The sequence below is a fragment of the Oryzias latipes genome, assembly GCF_053564925.1.
Source record: "Oryzias latipes strain Hd-rR chromosome 1 unlocalized genomic scaffold, Olatipes_Hd-rR_3.1 chr1_Y".
Lineage (NCBI taxonomy): Eukaryota > Metazoa > Chordata > Actinopteri > Beloniformes > Adrianichthyidae > Oryzias > Oryzias latipes.
The window spans coordinates 7,757,936-7,771,627 of record NW_027616335.1 but is presented as its reverse complement, the minus strand read 5'-3'; the positions used below and the strand labels follow the sequence as shown (position 1 = coordinate 7,771,627).

General features: G+C 46.8%; 2 protein-coding genes across 3 annotated transcripts in view; one reads left to right on the top strand and one right to left on the bottom strand.

The window, feature by feature from the left end:
- Positions 1-1,194, bottom strand: part of LOC144990331 (F-box only protein 41-like) — a 43,430-nt gene extending 42,236 nt beyond the window's left edge. The window contains exon 1 of one of the 2 annotated variants that reach the window (XM_078943516.1): positions 1,054-1,194. The gene's annotated coding sequence lies outside the window, so the exon portion shown is untranslated. Of the gene's footprint in view, positions 1-504 lie in introns of both variants that reach the window. The other variant, XM_078943518.1, reaches the window with a different exon arrangement.
- A 4,225-nt stretch (positions 1,195-5,419) lies between these two features.
- Positions 5,420-13,458, top strand: LOC144990228 (uncharacterized). Its single transcript, XM_078943266.1, has 3 exons — positions 5,420-7,137; positions 13,031-13,155; positions 13,262-13,458. Exons 1-3 carry the CDS (start codon positions 5,558-5,560, stop codon positions 13,456-13,458), a joined length of 1,902 nt encoding a protein of 633 aa, XP_078799392.1. The 5' UTR covers positions 5,420-5,557.
- The last annotated feature ends 234 nt before the right edge of the window (positions 13,459-13,692 follow it).

The window sequence follows — 13,692 nt, the reverse complement described above, 5'->3', positions numbered from 1 at the left end:
GTCCCAGCCGGGATTTGATCCAGGGCCTTCACACTAACCGCTAAGGTCCCACGCAGCCCAGACTGCAACATGCTTTGCTGCAACATGTCAAACACCCTCATCAAGTTTTTAAGGTATGCACTTTAATTATCAAATGCTCTAGAGTGAGCAGTACTCCACCAGCTCTGCTAAGTAGCTGTCAGGGAACCCCTGGTAGGGAATCGTTGCTTCCGTCGGCTGCAACTTTAGCATTCAGCTGCCCATTTGCATAATGAGAATTATTCTAGATTTTAAATGTCATTAAAACTTAATTTCTCTAGTGCCAAAATTAATGCATGAACTTTAGTGAAGTGGGTCTACCAGTGGATCAGTGGAAGTCCACTGACTCATGGTGACAAACATCTGCCTCAGTTGTTTGGCTGTTTGTTTTAGTGGATGCTTTCGGAGCAAACCAAACAACTGAACACATCAGACCATCAACCAGTGTGACAATGCAAAGCATGCAAAGTTAGACAGTGTGCATACTCTAAGGAGAGCATCCTCATCATCCTGAACGTGCCTGCAGGTCCTCCTCCGACACTTGCAGGCCAGGCGGACCGGCTGAGCTTCTCCGGTGAGCTGCGGACAGCCAACACCTCAGCGCTGACAGCCATCAGTCCTCACATCTGCACTGCACATGGATGGGCGCGCGGCGTTCTCATCATGTGGGTGTGGACGGGCTGCATCTCCGTCCTGACATTCGGGGACCAACGCTAACGCAGCGACAACGAAAAACGCACCGGACCAGCCCGGGGGGTTCGCGCGGACGCAGCTGAGCCCTCCCGTGACAAGACACGAGCGGCAAACCGGGCATGCCCGCCACCCCACCCCATCCCCGGTTTCTCCCCTGTTTTCACAGTGGCTCCGTGGCTGGACCGGACTCCCGACGTCGCGCATGAATTGAAACCGCAGCAGAACTGGCGTCACGTTAGTGAGCTGCGGGCATGATGCACGGACGACCGGCCACGCACACGCCGCTGCAGAGGAGGGGGTTATCCAAAGACTGCGAAAGAAAAAGGTGCGTTTTTTACTCACCTAGCAATCTTCTCCCCATTTTTTTTTTATTTTTTCGCCAATCAAGGACCCGCTTGTGCCGTCAGTGACGTCACGCAGCCCCTTTCTGCAGCAGAGAGCGGGCCCGCAGTGGAGGACCAGACCGGAGCAGGGAGGAGAGACAGGGCGGAAGGAGGAGAGAAGAGGATGATGGACAGAAGACGCAGGTTCGCTTCTGAAATAAATTTAGAAAAAAGAAAATATCCATTCACATTGAAGCACAGAGAATGGCTGAGTAAACCCATGAAAGTTGTAAAAGGTGACACCAAACAACCAGAAATGGAGACAAAAAAATACAAGAGTGATTCTATAATTAGGGGTTTAAGTCATATCCATATTTATCAGTTTGATCAACTACTGACTTCAGCCAATGAATGAAGATTCAGACGTCTGATTTATTTTCACAAAAACAGTAATAAGAAATATTATCAGATGCTTACTTCCCAAAATAAATAAAAGCCTGTGAAAAGAAAGTAAATCTTCTGTGTCCCTTGATATGATCATGTCAAAAACTCAGCTTGGCATGACAATAATCTCCTACATCATGTTTTCCTTTTTTCTAACTGTGTGTGTGGGGGTACTTTTTTGAAAAGAATCTTACCACATTGGCAGATTAAAAAAATAAATTAAAAAAATAAGCAAGATCTGCCAATGGTGTAAGAAAAAAGGAATTCTTATGTTTTAAGAAAACAATTCTAGTCACAAAGCAATGTTTTCTCAAAGTAAAATTATTTAGGTATTAAAAAACTTTCTTGATAAGAAAGTTTTTCTTGCAAGACAAGTTTTCTTAAAATAATGGTATTTTTTTAGTGCCTTTAGATCCAGTTTTTGCAGTGAACACAATGTTATTGGCTAAATGAGGCCAAAGAAAGTTGGGTGAGATGGTAAATGAAATGTGTTTAAAGACAACATCAGGCTGTCTGATGACTTGGAGTCAGTATAGGGTGGCGAATATTGCTGCACAAACAACACAGAAAGCTGAGAGAGATGAAAATATCAGTGGACTTGCATGTAGGAGCTTAAGCACCACTTCCTGGTGGAAGAAAAGAGGTGCAACTGGAACTGTTCTCCTACTGTATATAGAAGGGAATACTTTTGTATCATTTAATCATGTATATAGCAAATAAAAAGCAACATTTAAGGGGATTTATTGTAAATTTAGTGTAGCCTTGTCCCTAAACATGAAGTAAGAAGGGTACACCTGTGACAGATTCCCTCTCTATCACAGGTATGCTCAAATAAAAAGTGATCAGGCTCATGATCAACTCCTAAACTGACCATCTAACCTAATTATCCAGGTTTTGCAGATGAATGAACCTGAAACATGCAGAGGTGACCCATTAAGACAAGTGGAAAACATGCATACACAGAATTGCTTTTAAACTCCTTTCTCTGAAGTTATCTTTGTCGTAGGTTTACTGAAAACAGTAAAGGCATTGAAAGAATAGTGTCGTTCATCAATACTGCAGATGCAGCAAAGTTTACAGTAAAAAGCAAAGATGATGCACAAAGGGTCTGTGAAGGTCTGTACTTAGTCATCTATCATGCTTTTGTTGGATTCTTTTCTTCAGAAAAAGGCAGATTAACTTTATTTCAATGTGGGACTCAGAGAATGTTTTGCTGCTCATCTGAGTTGCTTCTTTAGTTCTAAATGCTGATGTAGAATTCAGGTTATTTCTGTGCTGATTGCTTCAGACGCGTGCCAAAGTGTTGTAGATGTAAGCAGAGGCAATCCCTCAGGTGGGAGGCTGATGCGACCTTCCTGTGCTTTTCCATCATTTTGAAGCAATGTTTAGTTTCCCCAAAGTGCGGATCAGAGCATCCCTGGCTACACGGAATGGCATGAAACACATTTCTCTGCATCTCTCTGTGTTTTGTCCTTGGGGTGGACCAGTTTTTGTCTCAGTCTGTTGCTGGGTGACAGATGGCACAATGATTTATTTCAATGTTACCTTCCTTTTTACCTGTATTACCACCACAAAATCCACAAAACCGGTGAGGAGAAGACAAGAACAAGATCAACTCAGCCTGAAAAAAATCAAGCCAAAACCAAAACACATCTGTTATGTGGACATTCGTCTGAACATCAATTATTACCAGTTTCAAGGAAAACTTTACAGGCAAAAACCCAACCCAAGCAGTGTCCCCAGTGGTGAAACTGTATGAGTGAGGAAGAAGAAACAAAATCCTGTCATCCTTCCCTGGAACTGAACTGCACCCACACAGTGGTTCAAGTTCCTAGATGACCCAGAAATCCCTTACCACATCAATGCAATGGACACATACATTAGGTATAAACCCCAAAGACAATTGTTTACTGTTCTTGGATGGCTCTGTACACTGGAATTTATTTATTTCAAGCGATCAAAACAAAAAAATACTAAAGTTGACAAACAAAAGACATTGGCCACTTTATTAGGCACACCTGTCCAAGTGCTCGTTTACTCAAATTTCTTATCAGCCAATCACATGACAGCATCTTAATGCATTTATATGTAGACATGGTCAAGACGACTTGCTGCAGTTCAAACCGAACATCAGAATAGAGAAGAAAGTTGATTGAAGTGACTTTGAATGTGGCATGGTTGTTGGTGCCAGACAAGTTGGTCTGAGTATTTGGGAAACTCCTGATCTACTCGGATTTTCACCCACAACCATCTCTAGGGTTAACAGAGAATTGTCCAAAAAAGAGAAAATATCAATTGAGGGGTAGTTCTGTGAGAAGAAATGCCTTGTTGATGCCAGAGGTCAGAGGAGAATGACTAGACTGATTCCAGATGATAGAAAGGAAACGGTAACTCAAATATGCACTGGTTACAACCGAGGTCTGCAGAAGAGCGTCTCTGAACGCACAACACGTCCAACCTCGAGGCAGATAGGCTACCAGAAGACCACATCGGGGGCCATTAAGAACAGGAAACTGAGGCTACAATTCACACAGACCCACCAAAACTGGACAATAGAAGATTGGAAAAACGTTGTCTGGTCTGATGAGTCTCCATTTCTGCTCCGACACGTCAGCAACATGAAAGTATGGATCCATCCTGCCTGTACGGTTCAGGCTGGAGGTGGTGGTGTAATGGTGTGGGGGATATTTTCTTGCATGAGACTATTATGTCAATATGGACCGAACTCTCCGAAGAATGTTTCCAGTACCTTGTTGAATCTATGCCACCGAGGATTAAGGCAGTTCTGAAGGAAAAAGGGGGTCAAACCCGTTACTAGCGAGGTCTACCTAAGAAAGTGAGTGTATGTTAAAATGGAGAGCGTTCCTCTCACCTGGAGTGGGGTTTGAGATATTTCCAGTTTCTCCTGCACAATCCTGTTTTGGTCTTTTTTCCACAACAACCTCTGGCCCATTCCCACACATGAACAATAAACCACTAATGACCGCCACCACCACTGAACCACATCAAGTGAGAGGACATTAGCCAGCCATTCTGATAACCCGTGGATAGTTTTCTATAACACATGCTTGCATGACATAGTTATTTAACTTTTTGCCACACCTCTGAAGCAGCAGCTAGAACTGAAGGAGCACGAACAGCAAAACGTCCTCCAGATCAACCTTTGAAAGACCATTTGTCCTGAAGAACAGCCTCCTGCTACAGAGTAAATGACTGACAAATTAAGTGAAAATGGAGAAAATGACTAAAAAACTTTGCCAAATGACAGAGAAGTACAGAACTAGACGATGTTTGTTTATTGAAGGAGAACATTATAAAAAACAAAGTTTTAAAGCTGAAAAAGCATCAGTGGGACCAACGAATGCTTCTTTTAACAAAACTCTTTGATTGAAGTTTGATATGTGGCAAAAATTTGTTACAATTATGCCTTTTTTCATGGTAAATGTAGGAAAATGTAGTGCTTGTAAGGTCTTTCACAGCCAAAGCTCTAATGTATGTGCTGTCATCAGGCCATGCTGTCGCTTTACTGTGATTCACAGCAGTGGCTGACACCATCAAGCTTCATATTTCTTGTCATTATTTAAGAGGGGGAAAAAAAAGTTCAACTCTAAACCTGTTACATCAATCTCTTACCCTCTTTACGCCCTCTACATGCCTCGCTCATCCAGTCATGACAAGAAAAGACTGACACACAAAAGCTTAAAAATTCTCTCCCTCCGGAGATTTTGATCGGATGAATATGAAGCTGGGCCGAGTTCTCGTTCTCACGTCAAAAATCCTGGCAAATTTAGACTGAACACCTTTATCCATCCCCCCTTATTCATATGTATGAGAAGTGACTGACAAACTCATTGTTGGGTAATTACAGTGTGGTGAACCTTCATTGTTTTTAGATTGGTGGAGACTGAGACTGTTACGGTTTCTGTTTCTTTGCCCTTGTGGTTTGTTTCCTTTTGTTCTGTGATGTTTTGAGTTTCACTTCCTGTTTTATTTTGTAGTATTTCCTGTTCCGTTGTTGTTTCGAGTTTGACCTTGCCCCATCAGTCCTGAGTGTTTCCACCTGTGTCTTGTTGCCTTGTATGTATTTAAGTCCTGTCTTTCCCTTCCTCCTGTGCTGGTCCATATTGTATTCTTCCCCGGTTTTCGAGCTTGGTGCATTTTTAGTGTTTCGAGTTTCTAGCCTGCCGTATGCAGTGGTTTTGGTTTTGTCTTTAGTTTTGTTATTAAAACCCCTTTCTCCTGCAACCTCCTGCCTCCTCTCCTCTCTGCGCCTGGGTACTTCCCTTTCCCCCCGTAACATTATGGACCAGCCTTACCAGTACCCAGCAGAGGGGACCTGTCTCTGGTGGACCTCTGGCTCTTCCCAGGTCTACAGGGACTTCAAGGGGAGTTGCCTGGCCGTAAGGGGGGGTCGACCACGTCACCGCCGCCCTCACCGCAAGCCCTCCCCAAACTCCTGGATGGAGCTGGACATTCTCCAGCCACGGGCCTTCCTGGACCCTCTGGACCAGGACCTGTGGCTGTGGGAGGACTCCTACCTGGAGGAGGAGGGGGTCGAGACCCAGTGGGCCTTGAACTGCCCCCAGCTCCCTGCTTCCATCTTCAACGGGAGTCGACTGGCTGTAAGAGGGGGCCGCCGTCATCGCCGCCGCCCATCTCGACGTCCCGCCCTGGTCCCGGAGGTGAACCCGGAGGCACCCCGTCCCGTTCCGGCTCCTAGGAGGGTCCCGGAGGCACCCCGTCCCGTTCCGGCTCCTAGGAGGGTCCCGGAGGCACCCCGTCCCGTTCCGGCTCCTAGGAGGGTCCCGGATGCACCCCGTCCCGTTCCGGCTCCGAGGACTGTGCTGGGCCCACCACGACCCGTTCCGGCTCCGAGGAGGTTGCTGGATGCAACTCCTCCAGTTCCGGCTCCTAGGAGGGTCCCGGTCGCACCTCGACCCGTTCCGGTTCCGAGGAGGTTGCTGGACGCAACTCCTCCAGTTCCTGCTCCGAGGAGGGTGTCGGATCGTCCACGACCGGTTCCGGCTCCGAGGAGGTCGCCGGACGCCACCCCTTCCGTTCCTGCCGCGGACCCCCAATCCGAGCCGCCTGCAGCGGACCCCCAATCCGAGCCGCCTGCAGCGGACCCCCAATCCGAGCCGCCTGCAGCGGACCCCCAATCCGAGCCGCCTGCAGCGGACCCCCAATCCGAGCCGCCTGCAACGGACCCCCAATCCGAGCCGCCTGCAGCGGACCCTGACTCCGAGCCGCCTGCAGCGGACCCTGACTCCGAGCCGCCTGCAGCGGACCCTGACTCCGAGCCGCCTGCAGCGGACCCTGACTCCGAGCCGCCTGCAGCGGACCCTGACTCCGAGCCGCCTGCAGCGGACCCTGACTCCGAGCCGCCTGCAGCGGACCCTGACTCCGAGCCGCCTGCAGCGGACCCTGACTCCGAGCCGCCTGCAGCGGACCCTGACTCCGAGCCGCCTGCAGCGGACCCTGAACCCGAGCTGCCCGCCGCGGACCCCGAGCCGATGCCGCCTGCCGCGGACCCCGAGCCGCTTGCAGCGGACCCTGAACCCGAGCTGCCCGCCGCGGACCCCGAGCCGATGCCGCCTGCCTTGGAACCCGAGCCGCCTGCCGCGGACCCCGAGCCGCTGCCGCCTGCCGCGGACCCCGAGCCGCTGCCGCCTGCCGCGGACCCCGAGCCGCTGCCGCCTGCCGCGGACCCCGAGCCGCTGCCGCCTGCCGCGGACCCCGAGCTGCTTGCAGCGGACCCTGAACCCGAGCTGCCCGCCGCGGACCCCGAGCCGCTGCCGCATGCCGCGGACCCCGAGCCGCTTGCAGCGGATCCTGAACCCGAGCCGCCCGCCGCAGACCCCGAGCCGCTTGCAGCGGACCCTGACGCCGAGCCGCCTGCCGCGGACCCCGAGCCGCTGCCGCCTGCCGCGGACCCCGAGCCGCTGCCGCCTGCCGCGGACCCCGAGCTGCTGCCACCTGCCGCGGACCCCGAGCTGCTTGCAGCGGACCCTGAACCCGAGCTGCCCGCCGCGGACCCCGAGCCGCTGCCGCATGCCGCGGACCCCGAGCCGCTTGCAGCGGATCCTGAACCCGAGCCGCCCGCCGCGGACCCGGAGCCGCCTGCCGCGGACCCTGACGCCGAGCCGCCTGCCGCGGACCCTGACGCCGAGCCGCCTGCCGCGGACCCTGACGCCGAGCCGCCTGCCGCGGACCCTGACGCCGAGCCGCCTGCCGCGGACCCTGACGCCGAGCCGCCTGCCGCGGACCCCGAACCCGGGCCGCCTGCCGCGGATCCAGAGCCCCCCGCCGCTGAGTCCGAGCCGCCAGTTCCTGACTGTGAACCCGAGTCACCAGCCGTTTGCTGGCCGGACCCGCCTCGCCGGACTGAACGGCCTCCCGGCCGCCCCCCGGACCCGCCTCGCCGGGCTGAACGGCCTCCCGGCCGCCCCCCGGACCCGCCTCGCCGGGCTGAACGGCCTCCCGGCCGCCCCCCGGACCCACCTCGCCGGGCTGAACGGCCTCCCGGCCGCCCCCCGGACCCGCCTCGCCGGACTGAACGGCCTCCCGGCCGCCCCCCGGACTCTGCTGCATGTGGCAGTGTGTTCTCTGGACCCCCTCCTCGTGGGCTTCGTTGAGGAACCTCGGTGCGGTTCCTTGAGGGGGGGGTGATGTTACGGTTTCTGTTTCTTTGCCCTTGTGGTTTGTTTCCTTTTGTTCTGTGATGTTTTGAGTTTCACTTCCTGTTTTATTTTGTAGTATTTCCTGTTCCGTTGTTGTTTCGAGTTTGACCTTGCCCCATCAGTCCTGAGTGTTTCCACCTGTGTCTTGTTGCCTTGTATGTATTTAAGTCCTGTCTTTCCCTTCCTCCTGTGCTGGTCCATATTGTATTCTTCCCCGGTTTTCGAGCTTGGTGCATTTTTAGTGTTTCGAGTTTCTAGCCTGCCGTATGCAGTGGTTTTGGTTTTGTCTTTAGTTTTGTTATTAAAACCCCTTTCTCCTGCAACCTCCTGCCTCCTCTCCTCTCTGCGCCTGGGTACTTCCCTTTCCCCCCGTAACAGAGACGTGCTGTGCTTTGGCTTGCTGCACTAATGCAAACCTCTTCCATGTAGATATTATTAGTTACTGTTCGCTTAGCAACCACAGCACAAGTCTGACATTTTTTGCAAGATAAAAATGGTTTTTCCTGGAGTTATTTTATTTTGGCTGTGAGAATGCTGAGAAAAATATAAACATAAGGAAAACTGATTGAGCGTTTATCTGCTCCCCATCGATTCGAATACAGTTTATTCAAAGCAAATGCCTGCATTCTTGATTCCTTTAATGGAAGATTCATCAGTCTGAAGTGGTTCCAATCGTTGACTGTCTCATTTTATCTTTAAAACAGCTTTCTTTCTGTCTGGCCTCTTTTCATCCACCGGAGGTCTTCAGTCCCTGGATTTCCATCTCACCTCTCAACTCACCTACTTTATGCTCCTAAATTCAAAAAAAGAAAACCTGCATGTACTTACCTGATCACACTGCACTTAAATGTCAGTTTTTCTGTCATGTAGTCTAGCATTTTTCTGTCAAACTCTCATGTTACCTTTTGATTCCCTGTTCATTTGTTCCATCATAGCCTGTCAACGCTGCCTGATTAGCTTTCTCCCTAATCAGATTTTAATTAGCAGGCATTTCTGGCTACCAATCCACACTGTCAATGTGTTTTATTACACCTATATTTATATTATGTATATATATATATATATATATATATATATATAATCCTACTGAGAAAGAGTTAACATACTTTCAAAAAGGCTAATATTACCAGCTTCCTTTTGCTCAACTGTTTAAATTGACTGCAAGTCTCACCGAGTTCATTTTCATCCATGAACAGCAGAGGGTGCCAGTGGCATGTAAGGACAGACGGATGAAAGGCCATAAGTATCTGAATTGCTAAAAGAGCGTTAGAATCATGTGAAACAGCAACATGAAATAAAATGGATTCATAATTATTTAAATATAAAATGTATTATTTCACTAATGCACACTCTGACAGCTGTAAAGATGTAAATATTGAGCAGATGTTTTGACAAATCAATACAGTTGCTTGACTCAAAAAGCTCACGCTGTGCAAAATGACAGGCTGCCCTCTCAAAGCAGGAGAAATATCTGCTCCATCAGTGGGTCAAATGGGCTTTTCTCTGTCTGTTAACACTCAGAGTAACACAGTGGAATAACAGAGACGCCTGTGGGAGTGTGGCCAGTACCAATATATCACCTCAAGTGCCAGTTATGTTCATTAAAGGGATAAAATGTGAAATCTGCAGGCTAACAGCTTGAAAGTTGTTATCACATACAGCACACAACAATGAAAGTCCAGTGTGAGTGTTTCCTTTCTTCCCGAGCAGTCCAGCTGTCAAAATGAACAGTCTAAGGCAAGTACAACAAATTTCATCAGCAACTTGTATTTAAGTCACCTCACCCTAGCTTTTTATTTTTTCCCCATGAGCAAAGAAATGTTAATTTAGTCAATTATTAGAATTTGTAGTATGTTTTTCTCCTGTCTTTTGTTGTCAAGGTCATTAAGCCGTTCTTTGAATGGCTGCTTTCATTTTCACAAAAATAAAAAAGACTCATGCCTGAATCTATTTGTCAAATTAAAATACCAAGAAAAATAACCAAACTAAAAAGCATTCAGCCTTGCACTTACGAGATAAAAAAAAAAAGAGCCGACAACACAGCGGAAGATGAAAGTAAGTCAAAGCTGGGATCGTGAATGTCTTTTAGAAAAGATGTACAGAAAAACAATCTGCTGTGAGGGGAAACTGCCAGAACGCTGGCGTTTGAACCAGTAAGAAGAATCACAGGAATGAGTTGGCCTTCATGGAAATCAGATTTGTGTTAACCCTGAGAATGAAACCACAGTGACTAGATGACACTTTTGTGTTGCACTTTCAACCCTGTGTGGCCTCTAATTGTTCTGAATTTCTGAATGAAAAGTCACGCTAAGGTCCGAACACGGAAACGCACTGATCCCCTGGAAATAAATCAGTGCATCACAGCGACAATGACTATCCAGATCTCTGCATTCTTAGCTTGAGCCATGGATGTTGCCATAGTAACACGAGTATGTCTTATCAAGTACAGCCCTTGTGATTTTTCACTGCAACTTATTTAGGCTGTTCACTGTAGGTATGACAACAGGCTATTAGGAGTTGTTGCATTCATTTCCATGTTAATAGAGTTAACAGCCATTGTGTGTTAGCTTAACCTTTGATCTTGCCTTGTCAAATTGTTGTCAGCTTATATTAAATTATGTTAGTAATGGGGACTTTTTATGTAAATCATGTAAAATGCTTCAAATCTATAAATAGGCATAATTCAGCGAGAGCCAATATGCCGGTCTGTGTAATATCAAAACATTGTTGCTGCACTTTAGCGGTCAGATTGTGAAAAGCCATTTACGATGCATGATATTCGAAAGTGCTGAGGTGGAATATTAATCCTATTCAACATTATCACAGTATGGCTCAGCGTGCATAAAGAATATCACTTCAGTTTTGTTCATTAAACAGCTGAAATGTCCCATTTAGGCATTAAAAGTTCAACTTTCAGAGAATTTTCAGCCGAATGCTTTGTAAATAAGAGAGTGAGTGAAGACTGGAGGCACAGCATCAACAGACCGGAGACACACAGACCTTTAATCTCCGCAGCATCTTGCTTGCATATTACACGCACAAAGTGCAGATTTTATTTGAACTTGGAAGTCACTTTGTAGCTGCAACTCGTTGCACACTTGCGCTTCCCCTTTCGTTGGAAATAATGAGACTGTTTGATGTGAGACCAGTATGAGCAGTAATGAGAGGAATAGACTGTTCAGGACACATGAAAGCCCCTCAGTCCATTTGGACCATGAGCGGTCATAATGGTTCGAGGCTGAGACACAGCGGAGGTGTGCTGACTCTATGAAGGGGTACTGGATTTAATGGCAGTGGCAACAGTTAAATCTGCCATTCGTTTAACAGCTTGGAAAAGGAGGAAATCTATTTTGGAGATGTTAAACACTACTGACAACCATTGAAGGTGCCGAACAAAGCTGTAAACTGGGATAACTGTCACAGTTTGGAAGAGATCATGAAATAAATCTAGCAGAGAAGCCCTTTGAGGCTACTCTTCATCATTACTGATGGCAATCTGCATTTACCTCAACCAGTAAAATAATGTATTTTATCATATTTATTTATTAAAAATACTGGTTAGAAAAAAAAGTGGAATGTGAATTTTCAAGTTGTTTACTTTAAAAGCTCTACATCAAATGAATATTACCACAACTACTACTTGTCAGTTACAGCAGTTAAATGTGTAAGATATGTAATATTTAAGATGAGACCACATTAGTGATTCCCATTCAAATTATAGGAACAATATATAGAAGAGTAGTAAACCTTAGCAGTAATTAGATTTAAGATGACCCCCAGTAAACCAGGTCACAACAAAAACCATATAGGTAAATTAGCTAAACAAAAACACAATGAGGAGGTGTATGGAAGGCCTTTTCAACATTCATTTCCTATTACAAGCATTAAACTATTGTTCTTCTTCCACTCAGGATACTTATTTCACCAGTGACCTCCTTAAAGTGTTCAAGGCAATGGGTAAAGGTTAAAATAAGTGGTTGTTTCCTAATTGGCTAACTATAACTTAATAACCAGTTAGATAAAAGTGGAATTTTATCAATGATATATTAAAAAAAGTGTTTGAGGACTTTCCATGTGTTACATTAAAGATCCACTCTGATCAAAAGTGTGTTATTGTTATTTTTAACATGATCTTTTGGCATTTAAGTAGTTATTATGTAGTTGTGTAGTATGTATATGTATATATTTTGCATTTCTGAGTTTTTCTTTATTCAAATCATTGTAAATCAGGAGCAGACGAAAAAAATACAGCTAGAAAAAAAATATGGGAAAGACGTAGGACCTACAACGGCAAGCCACAAGCTCCCTGCTCTGCTCCACTCCGATGCGTCCGCTTGCAGACAGATAGGTCCGTGTACGTCTTTGATTTCCTCGTCTGAGCTGGCATCTGACTTAAAACGGTACAGCTGGAAAGCTCCAATATTGCTCATCATTTTATTGCACCAGTAATGTAAGGTTGGGGTTGTGAGGGGCTGTAAGCTTGGGAGAGCTTCTAAACAGATGGATGACAGGAAGGGGAGGGGCATGCCAATGGTCTTGCCCACAACTTAGAGTGTAATTTCTAATGAACTCCTGCCGCTCTGTAGAAACTATGTTCAAAGAAATAGCAAAGGTTTTTCATTTTGACAGCTAAATCATAATTAAAAGACCACTGGGAATGCTTTCGAAGTGGATCAAAAGCTGGTCGTAATGTGTCTTTAATAAAGCCTTTGATCACACCTGAGCTAACTGCTAAATTTATTGTCAAATACTCTTCACTTGGCTATAATGATCATTTGAGGAAGATTTTTTTCTCAATAATAAGATTTGTGTTTGTCTTGTTTTGATCTTGAGACTGATGAGTGTACATATTCTCCTTCTCTCATCTTAAAGCAGGAAGCAGTGCATTACCTCTCATAATATCCCTCTCTTCATCTTCTACAAGACGTCCCTGTCAGTAGTGCCAGAAGAGAAACAAACACAGCGAGTAAAAGAGTGGGAGGAAGGAGAAGCCGATGGTGAGTAAAAGATCAGCATCTCTTTGATTTCTAACTGAACCTGAGAAGAAGAGCCCCGGCTGAGAAGGGGTTAAAATTTCCCCCGACTGTTGTGCTGGAATTTCAGTAGTAAACCTCAGTGTCAGGAATGTAGACACCTCATCCTGCCACTTCCCTGTAAAAGCAAGGCCCGCCTCAGTGCTGGAGTGCTGCCGAGCCGCCGTGGACTCTGTCACTGTCTCCCTGAAGATGGCAGATCCTGACCAGTTAATGGGTAACAGACATTTGGACGCATCAATCTTGAGGAGTGACAAGGAGTATTAACTCACAAATATACAGACGGCGGGAGCCCGGTGCTGATGCTGTAAACATAGCTTGTTAACAGGAAGCAGACCCTATGCCGCAATAGCACTGAGTGACAGGATCACAGATGGCCAACAACAGCAGCCCTCACTCATTTCTTTCCCTTCGACTCTTTTCTAGTTGAGACATTTGTGCAGCTGATTCTTCCGAGCAGGAATGGTAATTATTCACTCCATTAATCCTTTGCAGTAAAAG